We start from the raw sequence: 16153 nt of genomic DNA on the forward strand, positions 1-16153 counted from the left end.
TTGGTAATTCAACTTATCAATTATGACTACCTGATCATATGTCAGACGTGCATGATATGTTTCATGTATCAGTTTTAAAAAAACAAAATTCTAATATTGAGCACTGAGTTCATGAAAATGAGGTCGAGATAAAGCCTAACTTGACATATAGAGAAGAACCAGAGCATATTTTGGCCTTTAATGTGAGATGATTGAGGAGCAAGCATATCCATATGGTTAAAGTTTAGTGTAAGTATTTATCATAAAGGGAAGCCACTTAGGAAAAAGAGGCTGATATGAGGCAATTTTATCCAGATTTGTTCGATAGAAAAATATTGTGATTGTGAGGATGACATATTTCTAAGGAGATGAGAATGTAACGACTGCCACTATAGTACACCAGTACACCTATTGAGATTTTATTTTGTAATTTGGTAAGTCTTTAATGTTTATCTATGTTATTGAAGTTTTGATGCTTCATTTATTCTTCAATTTTTAGTAGTTTTGCTTCAGGCTCGATTTATAAAATATAGATTGTACAGCACATCTAATTAAATTATGGGCATCTTTTTACCTATTTTTATGAGTATATAAGTAAGAAAAAGAAAGATTTCTCTTTGAATTTGTCTTCCTTAAGGATTTGACACATTCGTATACAAGTGTGTTTTCTGAAACCATCTGGTGTCCATTTTGCAAACAGTTTTTATCTATTTATTTACTATTTTTTCATAAATTTTGGAGTCTGTAATTTAAGATGTAAATAGATTCATATAGATTTTTTATATAAAAATAAAGCAATTTAATTAATTATCTTTTTTATTTTATAAAAAAATCTTTTAATATAAATATCTTAAAGCATTAAAGGATTTAATTTCCCATGTGTCTTCTGTTTCAATCTTCCAAACCGTGACTTGTTGAGAGAGAAACGGAGAGAAATTTTATGTTTTTAGCGAGAGAAAAAAATATATTTTTAGAGATAGAAAGCTCAATTTGAGGGCTTTAGAGTCGATTTCATCCGTCAGGCGAATTGGGAGAATTGTCTTACTTCATATTTCAATTTTGTTGTTTTTTCGTAAATTTTTCATATTTTATTTGCTGAAATTTCGTACAAACTCAGATCTACAGAGATTTACAAGTCTTTCACCGTACAACTTTTTTATGTGCTTTAGATTAAGCTGTAAGGGACATATCGACATAAAAATTTTTATTTTTTTATGGGTATTTTGTGTTGTACAATATTTTGTATATTTTGGCATGTGAGTTAACCCTGATATAAATGCTTTTAATATTATTCTAGACATTTCATATGAGTGTTTTTGAAAATTATTTCTTTCAATATGTCTAAATTTAATTCCCCCATAAATTACATTATTACTTGTGCTTACTAGTATGCACCACTATCTATAGCTTGCTGTGAAATTTAATATGTCAACATTATTAATATTTATATGCTTTTGTATCATAAACATGTGCAAAAAATAATAAAAATGTAGGAGTTATAGGTGTGTTTGATTGGGAGGTTGTGTATTATGCGCGATCAAGTAGAGTTATAAGGGGGTTCACATCTATATTGTTATTCATATGTGTATTTGATATGTCTGAATAGAAGTGAAAAAGTGGAGGTATAAGTGGAAGTTGAGTTGTTAGTGGCGTAGGAGAAATATGAACAAGTGGAGGTATAAGAAGACGACGAAAAAATTTTAAAACAATTCAAATAAATAATTTAATTTATTTTTCATGTTATTTTCTCGCTCTTATGATAAGATATTGCTTATATTGTTATTTAGCATATGCTCACTGTAATTACAATTTATTCTACTAGCACTGTGATAGATACTACACATGATATTTTAGCTTGTAATATTTATTTACTGCAAATACAAGTTTATTTTTTTTAATATTGAAAATTTTAGTAGATTTTGAGTTGCCTCTTAAACTGTGGTTGTTCACCCTTGCTTTACTTGCTTGTTTAGTTTCAGGGAGGGTAAGGTTCAAGTTGAGTAGAAATTTTTGCATTACTTGAGAAAGAGCCTGATTTTCGGCATGTCAGTATCTTAGATCTTTATTTTTGACAGTCATGGTGATGTTTAGTTTTTATATGATAGAGAGATTAAACCATGATTGTTGTATATGTTTTATTTTATTATATAGTACTATGATCCGAATGAAATTTGTGTATTTTATTTTATAACATTTGATGATATTAGTGGCTCTGTGTGTGAAAATTGAACCAAAATAGATTAATAAGATTCCTTCCAAATAGATCTTGGGTAATAATTTCTTTTTCATGACCTCGACTCGAGATGACCCGCCTCAATATGATGGGATGCATCGAGTTGGGCTGTGACGCCGATTATGTGTCCTCAAAAAGGAAATTCTTGTGTAGACCTCACACTACAGTGCCAATAAGTGGTGTTACAACTCTGAGGTGGAAAGCATGGCTCGTGACACTACAAGCAACACCATGAAACCAATATGTAAAAGACCATGAATTAGAGCTCACTGGCTAGGATTAGTTTATGGACTCTCGACTAAAGGGGTGTATGACTCAAGGTCTCATCGTCGAGAAATGGTGTCACAAATCTAAGTCAGACAGACACAAAGTTTAGTAAGGCCATAATGTTGGGAGCAATGTTGTGGCACTATGACAACTTAGGATAAAAAAACATCATGGTATCATAGAAATTATACCATGAAGGTGTCTTAGAAAAAGGGTTGTGCCTACGTAGACCCAAAATAAGGATACAGTGTCATAGTGCCCAAAAAGTAGCTTAACAATTCCAGGAGAAAATAGAGGGGTATAACCACTCAATACACTCAGAAAAAATGATGAGAAAGGGATTGGAAACAAAAACTAATAGTTTTATCTAATAATAATCTGAACTTAGCCTCTGTAAAACAAACCTTAGAGGCTCTAAGAAGAGAGAAGCACACTTAGGTTTAAAGAGACCTCACATATGCAAAGTTGAAGAAGTCTCTTAGCTTAAAAGCTGCAAGAAGGGCTCTTCAAATTTCTTTGGTTGCGGAAAGCACCACCTATGGCAAATAAAACTCTATCGAAACCAGAAGATCATGAGGACAAGGTGTGGAAGGAAGCTCGCACACCAAAAGGCCATAACAAGGAGGGAATGTGGAGGGAAGCTCACACACACTCTAAACAGAAAAGAGCAGAATCTCACACCTTGAAAATGAGAAAAGAAACCTTGCACACCCAATAAAAAGAATCCCTCATTCTACTCCCTTGGATGCTTAAGGGGGATGACTAGTTTCAAAAATCCAACCCTAAAGGTAGCCCAAGGATGCCCTTTATGTCACAATGCAAGTTCAATCACTCTAGTGCCGCTGAAGTGGCTTTGAAAACCTCGTCCAATCAGATGGTCATCTTAGGACAATACAAAATTGACTTTTTATGGAATTGTGGTGTCATCATAAATATCATGATGTCAATAATGTAACACTAATAGTCATCCCATCAGATGATGCTCTCAAGATGAAAACTTGAAGGTCTCACAATACCTTTACCATTATCAAAGCTCGATCACATGTCATTGTGCTCTAGGCACATCTTTGTGTTCTTTGTCTTTCAATTTCCTTTGTAGAAAGTGGTCATAATAGCAAATCAGAGGTGTGTGTATAAAGTTATGGTGATTTTTGTGGGACTATCCATTCAGTTGTTTATCATGAAGCACTAGCATCACAATGGGCCAAAACTTACCAAATTTACTTGTTTGCCATAAAATATGAGTAGATGAGTCCCATGATGCTCAAACATAATATGACATCAAAAACATTCTAAAAATGATGCCAATAGTAACATATTTGAGTGATTGAAAAAAATTTTGTCAACTAGATTTTTTGCTTCAAAAAATATTTGACTTTAGAGTTACTCTAATTATGGGTAAAAGCTTGTTCTAAGATAAAGATTGATGAAGATATAATGATATAGTTTTATCATGGATTAAGTCTGAACTTTTCTCCATTTAGTGTTGATTTATTCTTGGTATATTTTATGTTTAGACATTGATTGAATCAAATCACTCTTACCTTGGATAATCCTACCTATATTGTGGCAATTACTTTGTACTTCCTAAGGAGCCATGGCTTACTATACTACCTAGTTAATTCCTAAGTTTTAAATTATGCCTTTATGGTCTTTTAAAGAGCCTAAACTTAATGTATGAAGCAATAATGCCTATCAATGTTCACCAAGTTTTCCACACACCTTAGACCCTATATCATTCTAACTGCTCTCCTAGCAACTTTGCATTGATTCTACAAATTATTTTTTTTTTATTTTAAAAATGAGAAGAAGTGCCTAGAGAATAAGAAATATGATGTTCAGTGGACAAGAATGGAGGTATACTCAAAAGCTTACTTCCAATATATGAATTAATTTTATTGTACTAATAAATAGTGGCATAGAGGATGTTGTTCTGATATATTATATAAATCATAATAGTCCTTACCTTATTTAAAAAATATTTTGATAAGATATCTTATTTACATATGTATATGATTAAAAAAGTTATTGAATCTCTAAACATATAAGTTCTAATTAGTATGTGGGAACTAATTGGTCAAATGGATACTACTTTTGAGTATATTATTTGACAATATAGCCAATTCCTACTATAAGAGAGGTACACTCTAATTTTTTGCTAAGAAGATCAAGAATCAAACATGTAACATATAAGTTAGCTTAATATCAAAACTCCCACTAAAGTTTTAGAGAAAATATTTTAATAACATCTTTTTGTCTCATAAAATCTAAGCCACCTTCTTTAGAAGAATAAGAAATTTCATTTTAATAAAACCAATATATTTTATTTTTTATTGCATTTAACTCCCTAAATAAATTTATTAAAAGTCCCATAGTAAAGAATAAACAACCATGCACAAGTTTCTAAGATATGCATCGAGTATAAAGGCATGGTATCTTAACATTAGGTAACATCATTTTTTTCTCCCAACTTGGTAATGTAACTTGAACCTTTTTAAATAAATCATCATATGAATATATCTTTTTTAAACCATTAAAAAAGCACTCCCAAATTTTTTGGGCCTAAAATCATCATGTTTAAAAATAATTTCAAACATCAACATAGAGGTTTTATAATTAGAAGTACATTATCACTACAATATCATTCATTATATGACTCAAGTCTTGTTTAAATCTCCTAAGAATATTGTTAAATTAAAAAATAAATATGATTCACTGTTAAAAAAAAAATATGATCATTAGTAAGTGAAAAGTAAATAAAAACCAATGAAGCACTTTGCATTACAATACATAGCAAAATATCTACTAAAAGATATCAACACATATCTTTCATTTCGTCTCTATTCTTATCAATAAATTGTTGGCATCTAAACTATTTTTAGAAGAATCAATATCTTCTTCATCTATCATATTTTCATGTTATAATATTTCATAATCAATCATGTCAAGACCATCCTTCCTTACGTTGAGGGACTCAACTATATTTTGATAATAACCATAATAAGTTTAATACTTCAGGCTTTGACACCCAATTTGAATCAATGCAATATGCTTTGATAGGCTTGTTAAATAAGTTTATAGATGTTAGCCTCTTATCAATCTTGTTGTCCACAAAATACATCATTGTAAGTATTAATTATTTGACAACTGTATTATATTTTACACTATCTAATGCATTATATCTCAACCAACATAAGTTATTAACGTTTTTTTTTGTTAACTTCTCCCTTTTATGAATCTTTGCAATAAGGAATTCAAATAATAAATTTTATGCCATATTAATCATATGAAATAAATAATTAATGATTTAGTTGGACGATGTGTGATTTACAAGCATCCATGTCTAAGAAAGTTAAGAATACATAAATGTTTATTCAGAAATCTTATCATTTTTATAATCTTTCAAATCTAAGCACTTGAGCACTTGGATCGATTATAAATACATCTTGTAAGTCGCACAAGTACCAGCCAGACTCTTACATGCCTTTTAGCTTTCTGCAAGTCAAATTTGCTCCCGAGTCATTGAATCAACTGGGCAACGTCTCCTAACATAACATTAGGTGCAACTTCCAAAAAAAAAAAAAAATCTTAAGAATATGTAAATGACGACGTGTTATTTTTTTTTAATTGTGATCAACACTACAAATAAGATATAAGAAACACATCAAACTATATGTGTTAGTACCAAAGATACTTCACCACGTGTAACTAGCCAAGCTTCTTTATAAAAATAAAATTATGCTTATCATTTTTAAGGAATGCACAATCTATACAAAAATATAAACCACCAAGCTTCTAGGCATTGCATTCCAGGAATGCTTTATTTGTCTGAATTTTTGAAGCTTTTATCTCCACCCAAGTAGTCATCTAATATCCACTCATGCTTATCCAAACAAAATTCTCCTCATTTAAGTAATCTTTAAACCCGATTAAATGATCATAATAGATTCAAAAATGACAAAATATTATATCTTTGCCTCTAATATTGAATGGAGTAACTTTATTTTCATTATTAACTATCATCTTTTATAATAGCTAATGAATAGAGCTCAGGAGAACTGCAATTGCAGATATTTGAGGAGCTGACTAAAGTGAGACATCTTAGCATTAACAATGAGGTTGTTAGCTTTAAATTGCTTAAAAATTTTCTCATCATACTCCAACTGTACATTTGACCTAAATAATGTAACACTTTTAATTATGGACCATACAATTATATATACAATAAACAATTTAAATAAGTTAATTTAAAAGAGATTATGAGAGCGAAACAAAATGAATTATGATCAAACTATCATCAAAGAGAATCAAATTATGATTGAAAATTTTTGAATCATCTCAGAATAGATTAGAATATGATCAAATCATTTTAGAATTATCATTGAACAATGTTAGAATATTATTCAAAAAATATTTGAATATCATTTGAATATTATTTTAAAATTCGTATTAGATTTGATCATGTTTCAAAGATAATTCGAAGATGGTTCGAAGTATATAGTGATGGGAAGTTACAATTCCATCATATTTTGAACATATTAGAAGATAATCCAATCATATTTTACAGCTGATTCCAAGTGGCTTGATGATAGATCTAAGAGGCCTGGCGTAGGTACTATGATGACTAAATAACATTCTTAAATTAGAGGATAAATAATGAGAAATTATGTCATAATTTGATTTAACCCTCATTTATTTTTTATGATAATTAGAAATAGAAATTATATTATGAAGAGAGAGGGTTAAAACCTAAACAACATAGAAAGTGGTGTCACCACTTTTTGAGAGTTTTAACCCTTTATAATGGAAAATATTTGCGTACATAAGACTTACGCAGCGCTGCGTACGTCTAGGGGTTATTCAGGGGGTATGGGGGTTATATCGGGTACATGGGGGTTATATCGGGGTTATACCCCTCTGTAACCCCCCTGTAAATTCTTTATAAACTATCTGCAACCTACAAATGAGTTCCGCGCTTATGTAGTTTCATGGGTACAAATACGTTACACGGATGTTACACGGATGTTACAAGGGTATAACACGGATATAACCCCCTGTACCCCTGAATAACTCCTGACGTACCCGCTCTGTAAGTCTTATGTACACAAATATTTTACCTTTAGAATAGACTGGATTAATGAGGAAAAAATTTCATAGTATATTTTCCCTTGCACCCTAATTCATCTTCCAACCGATCAAAGACGCCGCCCACACCGGCGGAGATGGCGCAGTCACTGGAGCTTCTGCTAATCCAGTTCCTAATGCCGGACAATGACGCTAGGCGGCAAGCGGAGGAGCAGATCAAGCGGCTGGCGAAGGACCCGCAGGTGATCCCGGCTCTGGTACACCACCTACGCACAGCCAAGACGCCTAACGTTCGCCAGCTCTCTGCCGTCCTCCTACGCAAGAAGATAACCGGACACTGGGGCAAGCTTCCCCCTAGCGTAAAGCAATCTGTGAAAGCCGCTCTCATCGAAAGCATCACACTTGAGCACAGGTTCTTCCATCCCTTGATTACTTTATTGTGAACGATCAAAATTGATTTGATTTATTTGAATTAATTTGCTGTAGTTTTGGAGACTTTGGCTTTATCCTTACTTTTTGTGAGCCAAATGGTTATAATTTTAACATTGATTCTCTTCGAGAATACAGTGAAATTTTCAGGGAGAATCTCTCGGTGTGTTATGTTCATCTTGGAATGATTTTAAATAAAATCTCTTATACCCCTCTCCCGAGAGAAAGTTCTTTCATTAGGTAGCCATCATCAGCTTTATCTTACCTTGTCATGCGAAAATGTTGGAAATTTTATATGTTTAAGGTAGCACTGGAAAGTTATTTGACGATATCCATCATGGAATTCAAAATTTCATAATTCCCGGGTCAATCAAGTAAAAATGATTTTCCTAAGAGCTTGTTCCTCTTAGTGGTTATAACACCAAGCCTTGTGCAGAGATAAATTTTGAAAACTAAACCTTAAAGGGTGTTTGGTAGCACCTTTGAATATGATTTATCACCGGATTGATGAAATCCAGTCTAATGCAAAAATGCAAGATGTGGTGGATTTACGAACTTTTAGATTTAAATGCTGAAGTTTTGCCTTCGATTTGGCTCAAATCGGGATTTACTTAATCCACAGAAAGGGTAGATTTAATGGATATACCATTTTCGGATTTACTAAATCATACTAAGCCTAAATCCTACTTGCAACCAAACACCCCCTTCGAGTCAATGTTATTATTGTTCATTGCCTTTTAAATGAAAGCTGAGATAGACTTCAGTGTTCCCACCATTGCTCTCAGATTGCCAACTTTCTAGGCGACTGTATTGTTTGAAAATTGTAGCCTTGAAGGGGTTGCTAGGGATCACTTTTATTTTTTTTTTATTTTTTTTATTTTGTTCTGTTTATGTTTTGATTTGAAAGATAGCATGTTTGACATATTTGATTAAGTTATAATTTTTCTTAAAAAACTTGAAACATATAAAAGTTGTTTTGAGTGTTTTCAAAAACATGTTTATCTTTTTTTTTAATTAAAAAAAAAATCTATTAAAAGCACATTAAACAAATATGTTTTTAAAAACAAAGGAAAAAACAAAAATAAAACCACAAACTAAATTGATTCCAAACAAATCCTTAGCTTTTAATAATCTTAATTAATCAATATTAATCCATTAGTTATGGAGGAAAGGCTTAAACCTTAAGAAGAGGCCTGATCACCATACTTAAATTGCAAGGTCTATGTGTGGTGGAGTTGTGTTTCTTAATATGCTCATCAAGAGCAAGGTCATCCTTAAAGTTCCTGTTTATATCGACATCCTTATAGTAATTTGCATGCTTAACCTAGCCTCCTTGTTATTGACAACGTCAAACTTATCACCCTTCAAGTCAAAGCCTTTATTTTTTTCATTGTCATGAATTGAAATGAAGGAAGAAATTTATCATCCATCTTGTGTTCTTGAAAGTCTGAAATTGTGAGTCTGAGACTCTATAAGCAAAGGGTAGCTGCCATTTTCCCTTAATCCTTGAGGGGTGTCTTAAGATTTCACTGTGAATGATAAATTTGATTATTGAGCTAGAACTTCAATTATTTGTCTTTTAATTGAAGGATTTGATATGCTTAAGGATTTGCTTGACCATTTGATGCTTGTAAGAAGAAATATTGTGAAGGTGGCATGCATGAACATTGTATGAAAAGGTAATAAATTTGTATGAATGCAAGCAATAAATTTATAGGAAGTGCTGTGTGAGATAAAGTTAGCTGAAGCTTAGTTGATCTCATGTGAAGGTGCAACAAACGAGGTTGACCTACGAGTGGGTGATGTTGTTGCATGAATTAGTGCTTGCAATGTGATTGTTTGAGTTGTGGGGTTGAAATTGCATGAAGTCGTGGCACATATTATGCGATTAACTAAGAAGTATATGCTGAAGCTCAATGTAAAGGTATAGGTGAGGTGTCAGTTTGGGCAACAAAGGTTCATGGTACTGACAGGAAATGCGATGTATCCATGCACAAAAAATAAAATGAAAATGGTAAAGGTATTCCTTCGGGTGCAAAATTTTGAGAGTAACTATGGGTACAAGTTTGATAATACCTTCAGATATGACGATAATCCCGATATGACTTCTTAGAGTAGTTAAAAATGGTAAATATCTAAATTAAAACAAAAAGGGTTAAATAATAAATGAAAGCTTATAATTTGACTTATCAATAAATTGTATTTTCGTGAGAAATTCAAGCGTAGCGTTTAAATATTAGTTTAATGCATAAAAAAGATAATAATTGCCAATAAGTGGTGTAACTTATTCTTGAAATTTAATGGTTGCTTTCAGGAAAACATTAGATTGATATAACTGATAGGCGAGAGATGATTTATATGAGGAGAACTACTGCTGATAGGTATTATGTTATGTGTTGTGATTATAGTTGTTGTACTGTTTACTATTGAGAAGTAATACTATTGTGTAATGATTTGAGATGTTTACTTGTAGACTATGTTGTTAATTTTGGATGTTTTCATTTATGTATAATGTATTTTATAGTTTCATAGTGGCTTTCTTATAAATTAGAAGTTATGAAAATATGTGGAAAGTAAAAAGAAATGATAGTATCGTTTGACTGCAATTCCTAATTTAGTTAATGCTAAGCTATCAGGCTGGGCGGTGACAGCCCTAAAATTTGCTCTTTGATGGGTCATCTTTAGCTTCTTGAGGGTGATTGAGAGTCTCCTTTTTAGTTTATTCGATTTATCAGACAAAATCCTCAAGAAAGGGGTTAAGGTTTCTTTTTGAAAGTATTTGTTCCTCCATTGGTGGGAGGAAACACATCTTTGTTTTAATTTTTCAAACTCTCAAACCCTATCATCAAGAGAGGGATTTTAGGTTGCTTTAGGAAGGGGCACTTTGTTGGGAAAATGAGGAAGTTTTTCTTCTTAACTTATCATTTATTGAATTGCATATTGATTTCTAGTGTAACAAGATGTAGATTGAGATCCTTCTTGAGTAATGCTTTGGACGTGTCTAGTGGTTCACCATTTGGAACAAAAAGAAAAACTAGATGTCTGTGTTTGAGATGAAGCATTATGAGATCTTTTCATGCGATGATAATTGGTTATTGTGATTGTTGGAAATGGGAGAAGGCTTTTCATAGACTGCACCAAATTGTTACTTTTCATATGAGATTTTTGTAAATCATGGGAATATGAGAACATTAAGTTGTAGCTCAAGAAATCTAAACAAACAAATTTTTGGGAAGAGAAGGGTTGTTAAGTGGAGCACCATTGAAGGGAAAAAATATATCGATGTCTGATGCTGGGCTCCTCGAGCGGATTGAATCATCCGAGATAGATTCTGGTCTAGTAGAGGCTGGACCGACCAACCTGCTTAGGACCTTAGGACAAGAATTACTTCCCCTTTTCCTCTTTTCTGCCTAATCTAATCCCTCCCTTAGAGAGGATTCTCTTCTTATTCTATTGCTTGCCTTCTCCATCCCCTTTCCTATTTCCTCTTTCCAATTTCAATTTCTTCCTATTCTATTGATTGCCTTTTCTGACCCCTTTCCTATTTCTATTTCTTTACAATTCCAATTCCTTACTATTCTATTTTTTGCATTTTCTATCCCCTTTCCTATTTCTACTTCTTTCCAATTCCAATTCATTCATATTCTAACTATTTGTAACTACTATATATGTAATTTTTGAGTGCTTTGAAGTTAGTTTTTGAATTGTCTCTAATTTCAGTATACTGCCTTTGAGGTATTTCTCCCTTCCGAGGGTTGTACCAGACGGTGAGAGGTGCTCTGGCTGTAACTCATCTGAGGTGGTAATCTTTTCCAAAGGTTCGAGAGGTGCTTCGACTGTAACTCGATTCCACGGGGATAATTTTCTTTCATTTATTCCGGTTAAGTTTTGCTGCCATCTTTCTGTTCTGTTGCTGTCCAACCATCTAGTGGCCTTCTAGCAGCCGGTTCTTCCATTTCTTGCTGCTGACCAGCTATCCAGCTGCCTTCCAGCAGCCTTCCAGCAGCCAACCCTTCTGTTTCTGTTGCTGTCCAACCATCCCGCTTTCTTTCGGCACCCGGTCCTTTTGTTTCCCGCTGTTGTCTAACCATCCGATTTCCTGCCGCTGTCCAGCCGTCCCGCATTCTTTCAATAGCTGGTCCTTCCGTTTCCTGCTGCTGTCCAGCAGCCACACTAACCTTCCAGGCCCTTCCTGCAGCACCGCCGCCATCTGCTGTTAGCTACCGACCATTCCTATAGCAGCTTTCTTTCCGCCTTCCGTATCTGCCACCCTCCTCTAGAGGGGGCCATTTTTGTCTTTTATATTGTTTTTCTTATTTTGCATACGACATTGTTGCTTACTATTTTTATGTTCTTGTATTGTTTCTGTTGAGAAGTCATCTTGTTCTTTCTTTGAAGTTCAACAATAATATTTGTCTTTTAGTCGTGGTTTGGGTTTGGGTTAACTTCGGTATCAATGCCTTGACTCAGTAGCAAAGATCTATTATTTCCGTAAATTTATGCTAGGATGGGCTACCACAAGTGCGCTAACCTTAATACAAGTTTATCTGTATCTTTAAGGGTGATGCTGATTATACCGAAGTTAGTGATCCTATGCATTAACTATAATCACAATAGAAACAAATAGGGCTCCTTGGATGGCCTGGATGGTGTGGGTGGCAGCGGAATAGACTATAATTCATTTCTTGCTACATTCCTGAACACATCTTTTCTTTAAATGTCTATGGTGAAACTGAAAGGTATGTTGGTTGTTCATTACTGTGATGAGGGAGATGTCTATTGACAAAAAGCATGATGAACATGCAACCATCGACAATAGGTGTTTATGGGAGACATTTGATTTTGCTATTGTGGTCAAGACATGTCTTTATGGGAGTGTAAGTTTTTTTGTTGATAAGGAGCAGGATGAGCACTATGATTGTTGTTGACAATAGTCCATGAATGACGTCTCTGATGTTGCATAGCAACGAAAAAGATGGGTGTTTTAAGAACTGAGCTCCCTCTGTTGGGAGCATGATAATATATATTCATTTTTGGTAGGCATTCGTGAGTGACAATTTATATATATTTTTTTTCTTGGTAAGATTTCATTTGATTGGAATATGAAGAGTGTCATTTGCAAGGAGTGTGATGAGTTATTTGATTAGTAGTATCGGAGTTTGTGGCGGTGTGCCCTACATTGGTATTGTGATGAGCAAGCCATTGTTTGGAGTGAAACATATTTCATCAACATTAAGGATATTTTTCTAGATCCTTAAATTATAGGGGAAACCTTGTCTAGTAACTTAAAAAGGAAGTTTCTATTTGTAATTTTTTGGAGGGCTGTTTTAGTCCTTATGTGGATATTCTTCGAAGATATTGAACTTTGACCATACAGCAACCTTTTTGGGGTTGACCGACCCAAAATAAAGCCATTGGTGGCATGTACCTCCAACAATTTCTTGAATTTGGAATTCACACTAACCACATGATCAGTGGCAACAGCAGAAGTATATTGGTGGGATGGATTAATAGGAATAAGTGCATGAAGGTTCACTGTAAATCTAACAATTCTGACAAAATTAAGCGGTGATGTTTCATGGATCTCCTCTCTTCAAAACATTTCAGCATCGGTGATGCTGCTGTTTGGAGTGGTCTGAACCTTTATGAATTAGTTGCACATTATTGAGCAGGTCAGTTTTGTTTTGCTTAGTCAGACTTTGTTTACGCTGGTTCAAGGTTTGACTCAAGCAGTCTTGGAGTCCACAGACTAGGAATGCTGTGTTGGATCTTTTTTATTTTTTATTTTTTATTTTTTTTTTTGAGAATCTTATGTTGTTTTGAACTTGTTTTTGGCTGCTAGTTTTGCTGAACCAAGTTACATGGGCATCAATTTTGGGTCTTTTTTATGTTTCCTGATGTGTGCTTCATGTTAAAAATTGTGCTTGAACTGATAAGGATTTCTACAATCCCAGTAAAAATTAATGACAATAAGTGTAGACCTTCTGTTTGAGGACTTTTTGGATTCTTAAATTGGCATCTGCCTTAACTGTTGTTTATTGTTAGTTAAAAAGATTGACTTTGTAGAATAATATGATTTTTTTGCAGTTCACTGGTGAGACGAGCTAGTGCAAATGTTGTTAGCATCATCGCCAAGTATGCTGTCCCTGCTGGCGAGTGGCCTGATTTGTTGCCTTTTCTGTTCCAATGCAGTCAGAGTTCCCAAGAAGACCATAGAGAAGTGAGTACTTGTAACTTGAAGGATTATTTTTGTGATAAGTTTAAAGGATATAGGAAACTATCATACTTTTTAACCATAATTTTAATGTTATACTTGAATCCATGATTGGATTCAAAATTGTGGTGATAAAATTCTTGGTTATTTCACATTTTTCTTTTGATTTTAGCGAACGTGACTACCCTTAACTCCTTATGAAAAAGGTTTGCCTGCTATATTAAATGTCCCAGAATACAGGCTCGAATTTTGAATGCCTACAAATCATGCGGCAGAGACTATCTTGCAATGCTGAAAATGTATTAGTTGTATAAATATGATTGTTATATTTTTTATTTCATGATTGATTTTCTTTGTGCAAAATTGTGTTAACTCTTAATTCTACGTTTTTGATATGCATTTTTTTCAACTAAATTTTTTTGGCTTACTGCTGAATGTTGGTTGTAGGACTAAACTTTTAGAAAAGTGCTACTTATTGTTTTTATTAATACTTGTGAAGAAAAGTAAAGGAGAGACAATGGTGACAAAAATTCTGAAATTTGACTGCTTGGAATATTTATCATTTTATTATAAACAAACTCAGGTTTTACCACCTTGCTGGAAGCTATTTCAAACATACAGTTTCGAGGATGAGGGACAGACATTGCTTTTCTAAAAGAGGTCTGATTAAGCTATGCTAATAGCTTTTTGCAACATGATGTAAATGCTATGACTGAGTTTAGCAAGTTGCTGAAATTTTGAAGGGCACCTCTGTATTAAAAAAAGAAAAGAAAAAGAATCACAGCTAACACAACTTGACCAGCATCTTAGACTAGTGAAGCAGTTGGATCGCTTGTTCATGAATTGATTGGGGCTGCATGCGTGGCAAGGGAAGGCCAGGGAGGTGTGGAGGTAGTGGCTCTTTTTTGTTGGGCCTTTGGGTTTCGTCATAAGTTGCTCTTCATCATTGAATTGGTTGTTGCATTGTGGCAGGTTCCATTTGTCTAACAAAGGGATAGAACTGTAATTGAGGTTAGGATTGGTTTTGTGCATGAAGATAGAGAATGAGGGAGAGATGCTGGTAGTGCTGGCTCATGCTGTGCTTCTCAAGGAATTGGTTGGTTGTTGAAGAACCACCCACTGGTGGTGAGGTTGAATTTGGGTGGCCAAGGCTATGGAACAGTTGTAGTAAAGCCTGTGGGACATAGAATAGCCAAGGGAAGAAGCGGCAACTACAATAGTGGAAACGGTGGGTTGTTGTGGCCTTTGCAAAGCTACTCATTTTGATAATCTTTTAGCCTTTGATGTCCTATGACTAGGCAGCATCAGTTAATAGTTGCTATTAGGTAGATGACAATTGATTATGGTTTGTGAAAGAAGAGGTTAGATGATGATTTTTCTTTTTAAAGGTTAGGTGATGATTTTGAAAACAAAAGTGGAGGATTATAGGGTTTTTGTTTTGGTTTACATATGTTCGAGTAATCCCAGATATCCATCATGACAACAGAGCTAATTGAATAGTGAAGTTGTTATTGCTATTTTATTCCTTAGAAGTTCAACTATTTCTTCATGGAGTTTTGCCACCGTTTACATGGATAGGATAAAAAGTTTCATGATATGCTATAATATCCAAATCCTATGATCTAAGTGAATAATTATTTGAAAGGAGAGTTTTGTCAGTTTTGTATTGGACTTTTCAGACCAACTTCTAGTTTGTATTTGCTTTGAAGCTGGGAATTTCAAATTACTTCAAAATTTGAACCTAAAGGAATGATTTTACTCACCAAATTCTTGATAACAAACAAACCTTGGTGCTTCCTTGAAGTAATCCAACTCTTAACTTTTAAGGTTATAATTTTTTGGTAATTCACTTGAGCTACTTTGGCGAACTAGTCATCATTTATCTCCTAACAAGAATGAAAGAATCTCTCTCTCATTTTTTTTTGAAGAATGAAGGAATCCTTTTC

General features: G+C 33.7%; 1 protein-coding gene across 2 annotated transcripts in view; it reads left to right on the forward strand.

Moving 5' to 3' along the window:
- Positions 1-7643: 7643 nt before the first annotated feature.
- Positions 7644-16153, forward strand: part of LOC110027472 (probable importin subunit beta-4) — a 43998-nt gene continuing 35488 nt past the window's right edge. For both annotated transcript variants that reach the window (XM_020728916.1, XM_020728917.1), the window contains exons 1-2: positions 7644-7976; positions 14081-14213. In XM_020728916.1, coding sequence (XP_020584575.1) covers positions 7702-7976; positions 14081-14213 — 408 coding nt within the window. In that variant the 5' untranslated portion in view covers positions 7644-7701. The remainder of the gene's footprint in view (positions 7977-14080; positions 14214-16153) is intronic.

Source organism: Phalaenopsis equestris, unplaced genomic scaffold (genome assembly GCF_001263595.1).
Source record: "Phalaenopsis equestris unplaced genomic scaffold, ASM126359v1 Scaffold000428, whole genome shotgun sequence".
NCBI lineage: Eukaryota > Viridiplantae > Streptophyta > Magnoliopsida > Asparagales > Orchidaceae > Phalaenopsis > Phalaenopsis equestris.